Consider the following 17309-nt stretch of genomic DNA (forward strand, 5'->3'; position numbering starts at 1 on the left):
ATGCTACATCATATCCATTGCAGATGCCAGTTATATAAGTACAGAGCTGCAATTTGCCAGATTCCAATGAATATGGAAAAATTCCATGTGAACCAGTACATTGGATACCAGCATACATGTTTAAGAGATTAAGTTAGTTTCACTGAAATTTCAAAGGAGTGACTACATTAACAAAAGAAGAAAAATGAATAGTCCCCATCTAGCCCATTAAGTATAGCTTTTCATTAGTTCATGCCCTGAAAGACTTTTTGTATAATGGATTGTAAACCTGAACATTTAGATGACCCAGTGCAAACCCTGGATAAACACTGGTGTAGGTGTTACTGCTCAATACAAGTGAAAGTGCTGCTTTTTTAGTTTGGCCTAAAGTGTCATGTAACAAAATGCAATAGTCTATTAGTTGTCTCGGAACCATTATTTCTGCTTTTAATTTTAAAGTGGGAACATTTCCATTTATGGTCCAGAAGAGACTGTATGGACTCATCAGACATATACCCACAAACGCTCAAAACCCAATTAGACTTTGGGAAGCCCCAGAAGCATCCCACTTTTCCAAACAAGGGCAAAGGACCTGAATAGACATTTTTCCAAAGAAGACATAAAAATGGCCAGCAGGTATGTGAAAAGGTGCTCAGCATCACTAATCATCAGGCAAATGCAAATCAAAACCACAATGAGAAACTACCTCACATCTATTAGGATGGCTTTTATCAAAAAGACAAGAAATAAGTGTTTGCAAGGGTGTGGAGTAACAGAAACCCTTGCACGCTGCTGGTGGGAATGTAGGATGGTACAGACACGGTGGAAAAAGTATAGAAGTTTCTAAAGAAATTAAAAATAGATCTACCATATGACCCAGCCATCCCTCTGCTGGGCATAGACAAAAAAGAAAATGAAATCACCACCTCATAAAGATATCTGCACACCCATGTTCATTGCAGCACTGTTCACAATAGCCGAAATATAGAAACAACCTAAGTTGTTGTTCATCTGTTGACAGACAAATGAATAAAGAAACTGTGCTATACATGTAAAATGGAATATTACTCAGCTTTGAAAAAGGAGATTCTGCTATTTGCCACAACATGGATGATGTGGAGCACATTATTCTAAGTGAAGTAAGCCAGACACAGAAAGAAAAACACAAAAATACTGCATAATCTCACTTACATGTGGAATCAAAAAAAAAAAAAAGGTGCATACAGAGATAGAGCATAAAACAGCAGTTGCCAGGAATGGGGGTAAGGGGGAGGCAAAGGGGAGATATAGGTCAGAGGATACAAAGTAGTAGATATAAAGGATGAACAACTCTAGAGATCTAATGCACAACAGGAGGACCACATTTAATAATACTGCACTGTATGCAGGATTTTTGCTAAAAAGGTAGATTTTAGGTGCTTTTGCAACACACACAAAAATGAATCAATTATGTGAGATGATGGATATGGTAATTTGCTCAACTATAATAACCTATATCTATATCAAATTATCATGTTTATACCTTAAATATATACAATAAAAGTTAAAAAATAAATGATGTAAGTCATAGTTGAAACCAATTTTGGGGGAAAAGTATGGATTTGTCAAAATATGTGCTATATTACAATTGTATATCTACCTGAAAAAACATAAACAAGGACTCCATCTTGCATGATATAAAAAAAGTTCTCTGTGATATGTTGTAAGACACCACCTCACTGTTTAATGCACTCTGTCATGCATTTATCATCCTGGCAGTTATTTATTTATTTACAGAATAGACATTTACCAAGGGCCTCCTTCTTACCAGGCACGATCAGCACAAATTAAAGATTACGCTATGACAGCCATATAACTTAAGGCAGAGAGTAATGAACTTTAATTACCAATGTTTTGAGGGTTTCTGGTCTTAAAGATGGTTCCATGGATTCTTAATCATGGACATTAACCAGCAATGTGACAATTCAGTTAATGCCTACTCACCTCCTGTAAAGAATGGGCCAGCTCCAGTAGTTGGCTCAAAATAGCACTTGAATCCTTAAGCCCTAGGACCACTACAGAGACCAGCTGCCCCTCCCCATCACAGAAATAAATTCATTCATTCAAGGGCAAAGGCCAGTGAACCAGGCTAGGGAAGAAACAATGAGCACTTTCAGTCCTCTATCTTAATTTTTCTTCAAATCATCAAAACTATTGGTTTTCTGGGCTTACAAAAACACAGCTGAAAGTTTGGTTAACATGTTGTTTGAGCCACTAGATAGACTCACACTTGTGACTCTATTGTTTTTTTCTACTGTCCTCAAAGGAATAGCATGAGATGGAACCCAATGCATAGAGAGAAAAACTCTTATCCCTTTAGAGGAAGCTATAAATATCAAAGTGTATTGGAGAATTCCTTTCCAAAGACAAACACTGAAACAAACACAATCAAGAAAGATAACTGATCACTTCAGAGAAGCAGATAAGATATGAGAGTGAATTAAATAATAAGAATGAGAACAGGATATTGTCTGCACCCTAAAGCACATTACTGTTCAAAGCACATACGTGTATTAAGCTGTTCAATCCTTGCAACACTACCAAGAAGCAGGTGTTATTACCATTATCGAATCTATTCTACAGATGAGGAAACTGAGGCACGAAGAAGTGAAATCACCTTGCCAGGGCACAGAGGAACAAGGATCTACCCCCAGGCAGTCTGGATTTGCTCCATATTAAGAAACTGGCTCCTTAAGAAGGGATGTGGGGCCTTACTTTCAAAAGGAAATCATAAAAAGTTCAGCCTTTACTCCTGTTCATTTCACTATCTTGGAAAAAAAGGGAGTAGAAAAGGACTATTAAAAATGAGTTCAATTTCTCAAATTTTATTATTCTTTTTAAAGAACACATCTGCATACATGGGGAAAAGACCCCCTCCCCCAGAAAAAAATTAAGTATTAACAGAGCTTTGATGGTATAATATCAATTATTTTAATTTCCTTTTTAAAGTCATTATTTTCTAAACTCCCATAGAATTGTTTTTGAAATGAGAGAAAAGAACAAAGTTTTTATTCTTGTTATTTCAACAATATATTATTCAATGGATATATTGAAACTGTGCTCACTCCAAGCTAAAGAATAAAATAAAACAAACAGACAAAAAGCAATCCTAGGCTAGTAGGGGTGATTTTTGGAGGGGATACCAACAGGGAAGCCATCCATCAGGCAACAAAGCCGAATCCACCTACTGTCCAGTCTCGCACCAGCACCACACAACCGCGATTCAGGAAGCACTGGGACCAATGGATATGCAGGAGGTCAGGAAAGTCATTGTACAAAGATGCAGATGCAGAAGTGGCAGGAGGTAGCATTTGCAAGGACACTTGTTGGGAGATGCCTCATGGAGTTTCACTCAAAGGTAATAAAGCTGCACAATAAATGTCGGGGTGGGGGGACAGGTGCAGAAGAAGAAAGCAGTCTTCATGGAGGCAGGAGGATATGGAGATTTTATCCACTGTGTCTTCCAACAAAATAAGCAAAAGAATGTAAACAAATGTGTTTCTAAAGGAAAATATCTCTGAATAATTTCATTTCAATTCGATTTCATTTCCAAAACAAGATATGTACAAGGGTACTTCAAAGAGTTTGTGGAGAAATAGAATTAAAACATAATACAATCTTTCCATGAACTTTTTGAAGTACCGTCGTATATTGATGGTGTAGATAAAATCTCTAGAGTATATTAATACATTAGCATCTTCATGAGATTTAGACATGTCTGGCAGCCATGTCTGGCAGCTTCTTAGGATCAAATGCAATCTCTGCTCCCTGCCCAATAGTCATGGAATACAGGCACCAGGCAGAATGCTCTGTTAGACTCTGTCTTCTCCACTGCAGCGCAAGGCTGTATGTAGGTGTTCTCTCATCACCAAAGGAGGCGCTTCGCCATGACTTGACCGGGCACAGAATGGCTGCTCAGTTTTCAGATTTGTTTAGGGACCTGCAGGAGATCTGGGTGGAGCTGTAGGTTTCCATGTCTGGAGTTTGTAAACATCAGTCTTTGGTGCTTTGCCAGTGCTTGAGCTTAGGGGCTCTCAGGTGCTATTTATTTTGTTTAGTTCATTGTTCAGTGTTATTGTTTGTTGACTTGATATATTTTTTTTCCTCCAACAAAGGGGCCAGTCAGTAAGGACACATCCTGTAGGTGGGTAATTGATGATTCCCTATTGTTCATGTGTGTGCATTGTTTTTATTTGCTTTTATTCAAAGGACCTAAACAATGCATTTGTTGGAATTTAATAACTGGTGTAAAATCAGCACAGAGAACAATCTGTGAGCTGAAATTTTTGTACCCAAATCTGCAGTTCTCTGCTTGACTAAAGGAAACAAAATCTAAAATGATCTTTACACTAAGTAAACACAGAAAAGGCCTAAAATTGAATCTCAAGGAGGCTTATTTTTCACCAAATATAAAAACATTAGACTCATGTATCATTTTCTATGATTCAAACGGGACTGAGGTGCATACAGAGCACACTATTATTCATGCACACGTCTAATCTTACATGTTTCCTTAAAAAACAGCAAGCAGTTAACACCAAAGATGAGAACAAGGGACTAAAATTATTACTTTAGAAAATATTTTCACCTGTTTCAAGACTGAGAATTCACTCAGAAAATCCAGAGCGACTGGCTTATTCCCCTTGGAGAGAAGATAATGAATAACGAACCACCCATTTGCAGAAAGGAAGTTTCCACCGGGAGCCCTTCCTGCGTCTGTGCGGCTCTGGTTGGGCTGGCTATCTGTGTAGGAAGTGAACGCAGGAAGTATCTGTCTACAAACCCTTTATCCTCAAGGTAATTGCTGTAGCAGCATTTTACTGTTTACCAAAGCAGTAAACATGTGATCTAAAAAAAGATGTTTTCCATCTCCAGAGAACAAGGCTTAAAAAATATATGTGCACTTATTATGTAACAAGCTTTTTATCAAAATGGGTTGCAATAGGCTCGTCCTTCTAATAGTGAGTGAGTAAGAACAGCTTTTCAGGCAGGAGAGAAGGTACCTGCTCAGGGGTGCACAAGAAACAAAGAGGGGCTTTTCTTTGCTGGAACGATCCCCTAGCAAAGTCAATTTAATTTCTTTTCTTCTAAGCTTAACACAGCCTTAATCGGCTACATATTCCTTGGCTTAAAAAGAAGGTAAAGTCAAGAAGGCTATCCATGTTAACTCAGATTGGTGGAATGGAAAATTCAGAAAGTCAGATAACTCATGATATCACTTATATTTGACCTTGGACAATATTCTTATTTTTTATGTGAATATAAGTACGCTTCCAATTCTAGTTCACATAAGATAAAGTGAAATGATAGAATTCAAAGGTAGATGTGTTGGTGACTTCTACCTGGCACAGCCTGAGCCTCCTGGTCGATCTTCTCTTTATTCCTTTATGCTGAATTACGCGTTTACAAACCTGCACTGTCCCAGATTTCCTGGGATGAGAGACATTGATCAGAGTCTATGAGAGGCAGCTCCGAGTGAATGAAAACAGGTCCAAAAAGGACATGTGAGCGTTCCACAGACTCAGGAAGGCTCCTCCTCACCGTTATTGTCATCCTTTATGTTTTTCAAACCTCCTGTTGAGTTGTTAGTGATTGCAAAGAGGGACAGAGAGGGGAAGAGTGGAACGTACAGAGAGAAGGTAGCGGGGCCTGAATGCTCCTCCCGCGACTTGCTGTGCACCTGCTGGCCAACAACAGCAAGTACTTCCTAGCACTGTTGAAAGTAACCTCTCATGCAGATAAAGTGCTGGGGAATAACTAGGAACTCACTGTTGCTGTCAGAGTTTTTATTTCACCATAAAGAGAAAAGACCATGTGGGTCAGAGGAAAAAGGATAAATTGGCTACTTGAAAAAAAATCAATTTTCATACTGTTATAGAAATTGAAAAAAAAGGTGGGGGGAAAGCTCTTATGGTTTCCCTGATTTTAGTCCTAGAAGGAAAATTTATTTGACTTGACTGACTAATAAAATTAGCTAACATTGATTAAGTAGCTCATATGTGCCAAATAAAGTTCTCAGCTCTTCGCGCTTAGTTGATCTCACCATAACTTTATGAAGTAGCAACTACTGGCATCCCATTTTGCAGATGGAAAAGGCTGTGACTTGTCAGAGGTGAAATGGCCAGGAAGTAGAACAGCTGGGCTTTGACCCCAAGATGACTGCCACGCGGGCATTCCCCCCAGCCACCGATGCGGCTCCTCTCCACTTCCAAGATCCGATGGTGGAACTGCTGTCAACTGCCCCTGTGGTCCCAATGGCTGCATCAAGCCATCAGTGTCAAAGAGCGGAAGGCTGTGCACAACAGCTCCATTTTCCCATAAAGGAACCAGAGCAGGACAGGTGAATTCACCGGCTGAGGTCCTGCAGCATCAGACTAAAGCTCCGGGCCTGCCTCTCCACCTCCCCTCCCTTGCACAGAAGATAAGATCCATCCTGTCCCCACAGAGGTTATTTTAAGGATACCATGAGGAAACAGAGTATCAAATGCCTCTCTGGGCAAAAGATAAATGTGAGCTGTGCTCTCCTTACTTAGCCTTCGTGTTTTTGATTACCTTTGGAACATCGGGTAACACATACATATGATATGGATCCAGGGAGGACTATGCAATATAAAACCACATACTTTTTTTTTGTTTTTAGCTTGGAGCAACATCTTGGGAAATCCACCTCAAATTGAGACACAGACTAACTGTGTGGACACATTCTGAGGTGCTCTTTCAAAAGTTTCTTCTTCCCCAAAGGTGAGCCTCACAGGCACATTGCCAGCTTTAAAAAATAAGACCCAGTGGGACCCAATGAGACTCAAAGGGAATGGAGGTGATTGCTGCTGGTGGATAATTTGAATTATTGGCCCTGAGAGAAATGAGAATGTGGAGGTGGTAGGGGCTGGGGTGTCCTCTCTTCAGTGCTGACTCTTCGTCAATACTTGTTCAATTAAAAAAAAAAAGAATGCATTATTGGCAATACTGTAACTTCAAGTGAGAGGTTGAATCATCGAGGTGAAATGACTTAAAAGTGAATGTATTAAATTCAAGAGCTCAAGATCTTTGCATGTATTCTTTATTTTCCAGAATTTGTCATGTGCTGTTTTTAACAAAAGCATATGAGAGAATAATAGCCCTGATGTTGATGTTATGATGTTATGATTGGATTCTGATGTGGCACTTTACAAATAAATAATTTTGCCTGGCCTTAGCGCTTCTTTTCTAAAGTCTCAGCACTTATCTGTGCACGACAGCAGATGACCATTCTTCCCAGAGCTGAATTCCGTGAACACCCGGCTGAAAGACTTGGTAAAGCCTTAAGGAAAACTCTGACCTGCACTTTCATTACTGACGCCCAAGATGAGAGCAAGGAAGTCGATACTTGGGATGAGGAAATTTAAATCAGCAGCTGATCTGGAATCTGGAACCAATGCCCCTTGGATAGCCAAATATGGAGAAAATTCTTGTCGCCGAGCAAATATAGAACTGGGCACTAGAGTTTTAGCTCATGAATTTTCTAGCACTCTATTTTGATTAGCTGCCTAGCATATAATAACTGTTGCCTATGGAATTTTTCATACAAGAATGACAAAGTAGTCAGTTATAATAATTTTCATTGTTCAATTATTTAATGTGTCACCATATCACTTAATACAATACTTTGCACAGTAATTCATTATTTGGGGCTAGAGCAAACAGCAGGGAAAAGAGATCAAAAGATAATAAAGACAGGGAGACACACAGATTTGACTTGAACAAGCAGCTTAACCTCTCTAGCCCTCTATCCCTTCCTCACCTGTGAGAAAGCAACAGTATCCAAGTCACCGTGAGTTTCACCTGAGACAATGTGGGATACGGAACAGCAGTTGTTAGGAACATGTTAATTTGGTTTATGAATTCAAGATACAACAGTTATGTTTTTTAAAGTATTTTTCTATTATTAATTTTCTTTTACTAGGAGACCTATCCCTAAAGAAACAAGACTTCTATTTGAAATCTAACAATAATGATTATATTACTCTGATATCTTAACTCTCTCTTTATGACTTCAAATAATTTTAATTAAAATTTATTTTTCAACAAATATTTATTAAACTCCTACACTTTACCAGTCACTACTGAGGACACAGAAGAGGTAGACAGGACAGCACTAAAAAGGGAGTGAACAGGATGAGCGTTGTCCTTAAACTTTATGTGACATGTCTCAGCAAAGCTCAGTAGGGGAAATATGTGAAAAATGAGTTAGATCAACCAGGGAATGAAAGTACGATAAAGAAAAAAATCCAGAGGTCACCCTGGGCCACTAATTGAAAGTAGTTCACATAAAAAATAGAAAGAAAGAAAAGTAATGAGATACTAAAATTAAGGAAATACAGACAAAAATGAGATTCCCTTTTTGCCTGTTGGAATGGCAAAGATTCAGAATAAAATAGGCAGAGTTGTTATGGGTGCAGTGGAACTGGCTCATACACGGCTAGAAGGGAAAAAACTGTTACAACCCTGCTAGAGAGTACACTAGCAATTGTTCTTGAAATTGGCAAGTCTTTAAACTTGGCAAAGACCTTAAAAATATGTATAGCCCTTGACTCAATAATTCCTTTTCTAAGCACCAATACTAATAAAATGAATTTTAAAAAAATTAAATAGAAGATGCATTGCAATGTAATTAGCAAAAAATTAAAAGCAGTATTATCCTACAACAGAATATCAGTTATAAAAATTTTTTAATGATAATACTTGTTTAGATGAAATATAATGAAGCATAAAAATTTTGCTTATCACAAATTTTTAGTGACATGGGGAAATGTTTGTAAACAATGTTCACAGAGCAAAGCAGGACAGTCAGGTAGACAGGACAAACACACACACAGTGGAAAGACGCACAGCCAAACGGTAATAGTTATTTCCTCTGGCTGGTTGTGATTTGGAGCAATTTATATTGACTTTGTAATTTTTTTTGTTTCATTTTGTCTACTATGAGAATGTTTTATGTTTACAATTCGTACAAAACAACAATGCATTTTTCAAAATGATTGAGAAAACAGGAGAGTGGAGGTATTCCAGTATCCCTGCTCCTGCCTAACCAGGAACAAGATGAGGCTGCAGGTCCTGGTCTTCTTCAATGACAGAGCAGACAGCCTGGGCCCTCAGCACAGAGCCGAGCCCACACACCGACCAATACCGCCTGGTGCGACCCTCTGGATGCTCCACCTGCCCACATGTTTGGTACCTGCCCTACCCCACCTTTCCACCAAGACCCCTGCAAGCTCCTTCCTCCTGATTGAGCAGGTGTATCTTTCCCTGAGTGCGGGAGGCCTGTGTAGCGACATGGTGAAGTGACCTGTTGTTCTCTCTGTCTCTTACAAAGTGTTAGAACAGAGCTCGTGGCTGTAGGCTCCACAACTGAGTCAGAGTACTGGAAAATGTAGAAAACGTGAACAGCAGGGCTCAAAAGACAATGCAGCATGTAAGGAAAGGCTAAGTCAATCTGGGGTGTCTGCTGGCACCTGCCATTTATTGAGCCTCTGTGAGAGGCGCATGCACATCAACTCGCACAAAACAGGATCGCCACTGTGATCTCACTGGACAGGTGAGGAAGCTGAGGTCAGACAAGTTAGACTCCTTTCCCAGAGTCACAAGATTAATAAGGACTGGAATGCAGCAGTGTCTGTGGCCACACCGAGTAAGAGAAGAACTCTCAGGATGATCTGACAGAAGTCTCAGGAGGGGAGCAGCTTTCCTTGATCTTATCGGGACAAAAGGAAGGGAGGTCTCCCTAGCAGCATCTGAGGCGTTTGCTAGGTCTAAATAAAAGATCCTCCAGAGCAGGGCATGCTCCCAGACATCGGAGAGACCTGGAGACTGTCCCTGAAAAATACCCTTCCCTGAGATTTTTACATTTCAGAGGAATTCTCATAGGTCTGGCCTTCTCATGGCCTCTTGTATTATGATTCTCTATGCACCAGCTGTTAAATAATGCCCGTTATTGGGATTCTTGGGGTCTCTACCCCCACAGAGGGAATCTTATCCTGAAGATTTAAATACAGAAGTAATATTTTCCTGAAGATCTCAGGAATGGTTGTCTTATTTATTTATTTTATTTTTTATATATGCTTTTTCAAAAGACATTAACAAGTATGTGTGTGTATGTATTTGTGGGTCTTTTTTTAAAATAAGGGTCTGTTTTGCAAAACGAAAATCTAATGAAATTCTTACTTTAAAGAAAATATAGATAATTAAGAAATGGTTTGGTTTCAAAACATTCTCTAAGAGCACTAAAGTCCCACAGTGTATTTAATGGGGAAAATATGTCCACAAGCTCAGTCGTTCCTAATGCTGCTTTCCATGAGCACTGAGTCAGGGTACCCGGTGGGCACAGGTGCACACACACACACACACACACATACACGTACACACTCAGAAGGAGGCAGGGAGAGATGTGCTGTATCCGCGGAGGACAGCCCGGGTCAGAGAACTGCACATGAATGCAAGCAGCAAGTCATTTTAAGACAATGGCCTATAAATCCACTTTTAGACAAGGACAGAAAACTGGAGCCGGCTCTGGGGTATGACATTTACATAGCAGGACAGCAGCATTTTGCACTTGACATTCTTTCCACTGTCACAGAATCCCCTCAAAGTAACAAGGAATGAAACAATTCATATTCCATGTGAGCCAGTGGGTTGATGAAAAACCACATATCTGTAGCTATGAAATTCATTAATCCCATCCATCAAAATCCCCTGAGGAGATTAACTTTCCTTATGTAACTCTTAGTCTTAATACGTTTTTTTTACATACGATGGCAAACATTCAAAGTGACATATATAAAACAAGCTGTATGTTTTTGAATAAAATCTACTTCCCATCACTTCACATTTAAATTATCATCAAACCCTCCAACCTGTTAAAGAAGGTAACTTCTTTAAATAAGTCATTGAAATAGCAACAATGTGCCCTCCAGTCCTGTCAAGACTTGTTAGTAACTTTCCACATCGTGTCTGATTCTTAAGATGCTTTCCACCAATGAACGGGTTGTTTGCTGCCTGCCTTCTCTCTATGTCCTTCAATGCCAAACCTACGTGACAAGGGAACCCCCCCACCCCAGTTCCATTTTAAGGATTAAGGATCTTCAAATTCTAGGATCAGGGCTTGCAACCTGGAGTTCATGGATCCCCTTAGGGGTCCAAGAATAGAATTATATTTCCCATTCCATGTATTTTTTTAAAAATGCATTTAAAAGCATTATTCTGAGAAGAGACTGCAGGCTTCATTAGACTTTCCAAATGGAGATAGCATTTAAAAAAGGATCAGGAAAGTCTTTGGGGGACTGGATTAAAACCGCTAACTGAAAGTGCAATCAAGTTACAAGGATAACGGCAGGCTCCTCAGAATCTGTAAGCGAGTACTGCACTGTTCTGTGGGGCAGGTGGGGTAGGTAGCGTCAGGCATCTCAGGACTGTTACCTGGCTCAGAAGCCAGTGGAAACACCAAACTGATCCATAAGTCATTCACATACAGGGACATCAGCTTTGTTGCTTACACGTTCTTATTAGAACTCTTAATCTTAAAATCCGCAGACACTTAAAGACAAATGGGCACTCTCACGTAAGCTCTTAAAATTCCTTTACTTCTTCCACTTAAAACATTTTGTACCCAGTTTCAAATCACCAAGGGAAAATGATGGTGAGAATCACACAGACTGGAGAAGAATATTTAGCTTTTCATAGAGCCTTGTACGGTCTTATAAATATTAATGAAAAAAACTCCCACTCAGATGTTGTGGAGTATCAATTTAACAAATGCAGAGCTTCTGATGATATCTAATAGACTGATTGATTGATTTACTGAAACAACAGATCACAAAGTGCATTTGAGACTGGAAATTGCCTGTAGGAGGGACTATTTCTTAATTTCAATGGCCGGCTGTAATTTTCCCTATGCTGATTTGAGCTTTGCACTGACATAATTAAAACTGTATTCAAAAGACTCACGGCCTCTTTTTCCACTCTATAAACAAGGCTGTAAAATCATCTCATTACTTTCCCCAGGAAACCTAACGGAAACATGTCTTAAAGGAAGTTACCTATGAAGAGGGACTATTTTATTTTAACGAGGTTTTTTTAAAAAAAATTCACTTGAAGTGAATTTAAAGGCTCACTTGGGATATATATAATACACATATAATGCAGTATAATAAAATGTAATCAAGCACAGTATCCTAGACAAGTATAAACTATTTCCCAAAAGTTATAAAACATTTAAACTTAAAAATTAACTTCATATATTCATAAGCATATATTTTAAATTAAACAGTATAACACATTTGTATGTTTTGCAAAATGTACTCTGCCTTCGAAAGGATGGTCTGTTTTTTTCAATGTCCTTCATGCACTGATTTTCTAGGAAAAAAAATCCACAGAAGTTTGTACTCAAACTATTCTAGATTTATAAAGAATATTTGATTTTATTGTTATAAAATATGGATATAATTAAGGGTGAAAATTAGAAAAAAAGAGTAGCACTTTGGGTTATGAAATCAAGCAATTTTTACTCAGTAGCTAAAAGTGGAGCACAAGAAAAAAAACCCAATTTTAAAATTCCTTTCAATGATAGGTACATAAAATCTCTGCAACGTGAAAGTCTTTGGTGCATGAATATTTTAATATGTTACTGAACACACCTTGAGAAATAAAACATATCTTGAAAAATAAAACCTAAACAGAACTTCTGAAGCACAGTTTATATGGTATGTGTTAATCAAATCCTCTAAAACAAAAATTTCAAATTACAAAGATACCAAACCAAGGAGGATTTTTCAAAATGCCTTAGCCCAATTTTGGGCAAACTTCCATTTTCATGAGCTTTCAAACTAAAACCCTTGACAAAAAGACAGCCAAATTCTTCTCACCTTTATGCAGCAAAAGGAAAGCAGGCAACTAATAAAACTTTCTTTTTCCTCCTCTCATTATCTGCTTTTGCTGCGGATTTTTCTCATTTCTACAAATGTCACCAAGGCTGCCTTGAAAATATTTTAACAGACGACCATCTCATAGATTCACTGACACTGGCTTGCACTAACCATTAAATTGGCTACATTTCCAGGAATGAGGAAACATTTAGGTTTCCAGCTAAACAGATTTACCTCCATATTAATCTGTATATGCTATCTACGAGACACATTTACAAGACAACACATCAGCCAAACACCCCAAGAACCTACAGAGAACCTACAGACCTTTCTCCACAAACCCAATTTCACTAGGAAGAAATCTTACTCACAGTGCATATAGGAATAGGTATTTTATTAAAGATAAACACATAACTGAACAAACCGAAATATCACCATCTGAGTTAAGAGAATGCTCAGTTCTCAGCATAGAAGTCCCGCAAGTCAAGTCAACATTTGCATGTCCCGTTACCAACAGCCACTTGCCGAGTATCTCTTCATTTCCACTGGGACTGGTTCTGCATCCCTGATGCTAAAAAGTCACTGAAGAGCATCCAAAAGTTCAACATCTACCAGCCCATTTTTTCTTGGACCCTGCCCTTCAACCTCTCCAAGTCTGTGGCCTTCTATCAGACACTCATCCAGGCACCATCAGGGATAGTTAAAGAATCTGAAAATTCAGAAGTGCTCCAAAAAGGCTTTCAAAAGTAATCCACAGCACTCAACAGTGAATTTAGAAACCCCAATTTTTTTCTGAGTTTGAAGTTTTTAAGCCTTGCGGATGGTTGGAGTAGGAAAAAGGAAATTTACTAGGCAGTGCAAAGGAAATCTTGTTGTCCTCTATTGTGGCAGTGGGGGTGTTGCCCAACCCTAACTTATCTGCGTTGATAAAGGAAACCAAAGAAAAGAGTAACAAGAACAAGGTTTTGTCAAATTAAAAGGAACCCTTTCCTTACCTTAATAGTGCTGGCCATAATGCAACCAAGTTTATTGATCGTTAATAAATGTTAATAATAATTATTGCTTCTCTCTGACCAGAAAGTAGTTTTGATGAGGTTGTTTAGAGCGGATGAGATTGTGCTAAGTCTGGGAAATGAAGTCAGCCAATGGCAGGAAGAGGTTTCTATTGGTCCTGGCTGCCCAGCCCGAAGAAACAGGATATTTGGGAGTGGAGAGATAAGAGACCCTGAAAACAATGTTGTTTTTCTTGATGATATGCAGCCAGGAGAATTTTTTTTTAATTAAAAAAAAAAAAAGGCTTCAATTGCCTGGGACTGTGACTGCTACAGCAGGTGTGACACACCACACCAAGACCAAGGCAGGATGCAGATGTGGTAGGACTCTGCTTGGCTTCACACAGGCTGCAAGCACCTTAGGGCCGAGGCGTGGAGGGTGCCCTACAGCCTGGGTGCTGGGCCTTCTCAGCCCGCTTCTCCCCAGAACTTTCACCCAACTAGGATTTGAACTACTTTCTCCTAAAAAGAAACTCTGCAGGTGGAACTTATTTCATGATAATAAATGATCATGTTTAATAATAGCCATTTGCTAGCTGGTTTTTAATAACCTTCATTTCTTCAATATCTCAAATGAATATTCTAGAACAGTTTCACTTTCCCCTTACAAATATATGCAATTTTTATTTGCTCCGCAACAAATGAGTTGAAAATGCAAAGACTGTAGAATTAAAGCAACCAAGAAAATAAAGGGAAAAAATAAACCTGTCAAAGCCTTATTTTCAAATATTTACTTAAAATCCAAATAACCAAAATTATCACAAATGCTTTAGAATGTCAGCAAGCCAGTCCTACTCTGACGAACGTCAATGCTACAGACAACATATCCTGAGAGAACGCCTGGCTACCCAGAGATGCCACGTGAAGACCCCGTTAAGTGTTTAAAATCTAAGCTGTAAGTTCAGGGCCACACGTCTGTTTTCTACTCAAGGAAGTACAGCTAATGCAGTCCTGAACATTCCTCAGAGGATTTCAGGCCTTTAATTACTCATTTTCAGGAAATTACTTGTTCTCTGGAAGAAACAACATTTTGCTTTGAATCTAGCTACACGAAAGTTGGAGCAGTAAAGAGGTGTGGTCTCAGTAGGGGACCCACAGAACACAATAGACCAGATCCTGAGTCATTGGCAACTCTTGGTCTCAGAGGTGGATGTTCAATGAATTGATTCCACTCAGACTTTAGGTCTGCAGATGTCAGCGTTGATACACCAGCCCAAGTTTCTCTGTCTTTTATTGCCCCCCGTTTGCCCCTTTGTTATGACAGAAGAAGGAGAAGGAGAAAAAGGAGGAGAGAGAAGCAAAGAAAGAAAGGAAAAAGAAAGAAAAAGAAAGAAGGAAAGAAAGAAAAAGAAACATACACCATAAGAATCTCATTCTGCGTAAAAATTGGAACCTGATACATTCTCGGCACCCACATTTTGAGGGGATGTTGATTTCCGCACTTTTCATCTCTGAACAATGAATAAGATGGCAGGCTGATTAAAACTGTGTTTCCCCTAAAATTTCAAAGTACTGAGTTGTTTGATCTGGGCAGCTTCCACTAGAATTCAGGAGTGCAGAGGGAAAAAAAGCTGTCTCCGCTCCACTGAGATTTCTTGCTTTTTGTTCTCTTCTAAGAAGCATCCATTTAAAAAGCTAACTGTAGTCCCCCCCAAAGCAGCACTCTATTATGGATTTACCAAACACCAGCTTTAAATAAGATGACCTTTTTGTGCTAACGAAAGAGCCATGGAAGAAAATTCTGTGTGGTCCTACCTCACCCTGTCTCTTGGTCTCTAACCCAGTGCCCTTCCTTCTTCTCTGTCCCAGAAAAGAATTGACATTTTTATGAAGATCTAATTCTTCAATGATGATCTTATAGCTCCTTGGTTCTTGCTTAATTCAAACCAAACAGTGAGCAGTGAAATTCTTTATTTTGAAATTATTTCAAATTTACAGAAAAGTTACAAGGTAATACAAAGAACTTCTGATACCCTTGGCCCAGTCACTCCAACTGTTGGTAATTTACATCATGTGCTTTGCTCTATCTCTTTGTCAATCTCTGTCTCTCATATTTATTTATGTGTAATATGTATGTGTACATATTGACTCTTTCTTCTTTAACTAATACAAATATTGTTTTGTTAGAGATTGATTTCTTTGCTTGGATACTTACCAAGAGAAAACCAGATGCTATTATTTAATCTATTTCCTGAGAATTCTATCCATAAGTTTGATTGGGTCTAATTTTTAAAATGAATAAAAATATAAAAAGTAGTCTAATAAAGAGTTAATTTGGGAATAATGAGTTGTAAGCCCTGTTACAAAATTTTAAAAAGGCAAATCTTTCTCATTTCTAATGACAAAATGTTTGATTGATTCCTATTGTCTTCAGGGGTGCGGGGGGTGGGGGCATAAAGTAAAAGGAGGAGAAAGAGGAAGGAAGGAAAGAAAGAAATCGGGAATCCCATTCCTGATGTCTGGGATGACATAACAGCATCCAAATCTCGTAATCTCTGAATATCTAATGCAAAGTTTTTTAAAACTTTGATTGGCTATTGATAGAGTAAGGCATATCCTATTAATTAGAAGAGAGTAGTGCAAAAACCATTTCCCAAACATTATCCAAGGGGAAAATTATCTGAAGGTATAAATTTCATGCTATCCTTCTCTCATCCCTGCCTCAAGTCTATGCTCTTAACTGGCTTCAGCCCTAGGCCACTCAGCAGTCTAAGGACCGGGCTGCCTGTCTAACCTGATGCTACCCCTCTTTGGGGAAAGTTTCCCTTCAGGTCCCCCAGCAGACCCAGTTAGGGGGTAATCTGGCAGATGTCCTGCACCAGGGGACATCCTGCCATAAAGCCTGTGAGGACAGGGTCCTTCATCATCCTTCTTGAGACACAGGGAACACCACACTGGACCAGTTTGTCCCGCACAGTAGCTGCGGACAGCAGCATCTATGAATAAATTGCACATTTCTGTTTTGTAGTTATCCATCAGGAACCCACCACCCATGAACTACCAAAACCCTTCCTAAGTCTGTTCATATTTTGCTCCAAATGAAAAATAAGAAAATAATGTAAAATAAACAGACCATACAATTTACTATAACAATAAAAGAAGCACCATCACTTATTTTTCCTAAAACCACATTTTCACGTTCTATAAAGATTCGACAAGTTCGCATCCTGGTCCTCTTGCCAGCTTCCCTAAATGGAATATGTGGAAGAAGGTCAGAAGGTAAGAACAATGTAGCCTAAAAATTATATATAAGCCTAGCAACGGGAATAATGAGGCACACCGTAATTGACCACACAATAGAAGATTCATTCATGACTTATTTTATTTATCCTTGTATTAAACA

At 38.9% G+C, this 17309-nt stretch overlaps 1 protein-coding gene across 2 annotated transcripts in view; it reads right to left on the bottom strand.

Moving 5' to 3' along the window:
• ERG (ETS transcription factor ERG) overlaps positions 1-13988 on the bottom strand; it is a 113386-nt gene extending 99398 nt beyond the window's left edge. For both annotated transcript variants that reach the window (XR_010023359.1, XM_063092840.1), the window contains exon 1: positions 13910-13988. Coding sequence is in view for 1 of the 2 variants with exons in the window: in XM_063092840.1 (XP_062948910.1) it covers positions 13910-13927 (18 nt within the window). In the remaining variant the exon portion in view is untranslated. The remainder of the gene's footprint in view (positions 1-13909) is intronic.
• Between the last annotated feature and the right edge of the window lie 3321 nt (positions 13989-17309).

The sequence above is a fragment of the Cynocephalus volans genome, chromosome 1 (assembly GCF_027409185.1).
Source record: "Cynocephalus volans isolate mCynVol1 chromosome 1, mCynVol1.pri, whole genome shotgun sequence".
Lineage (NCBI taxonomy): Eukaryota > Metazoa > Chordata > Mammalia > Dermoptera > Cynocephalidae > Cynocephalus > Cynocephalus volans.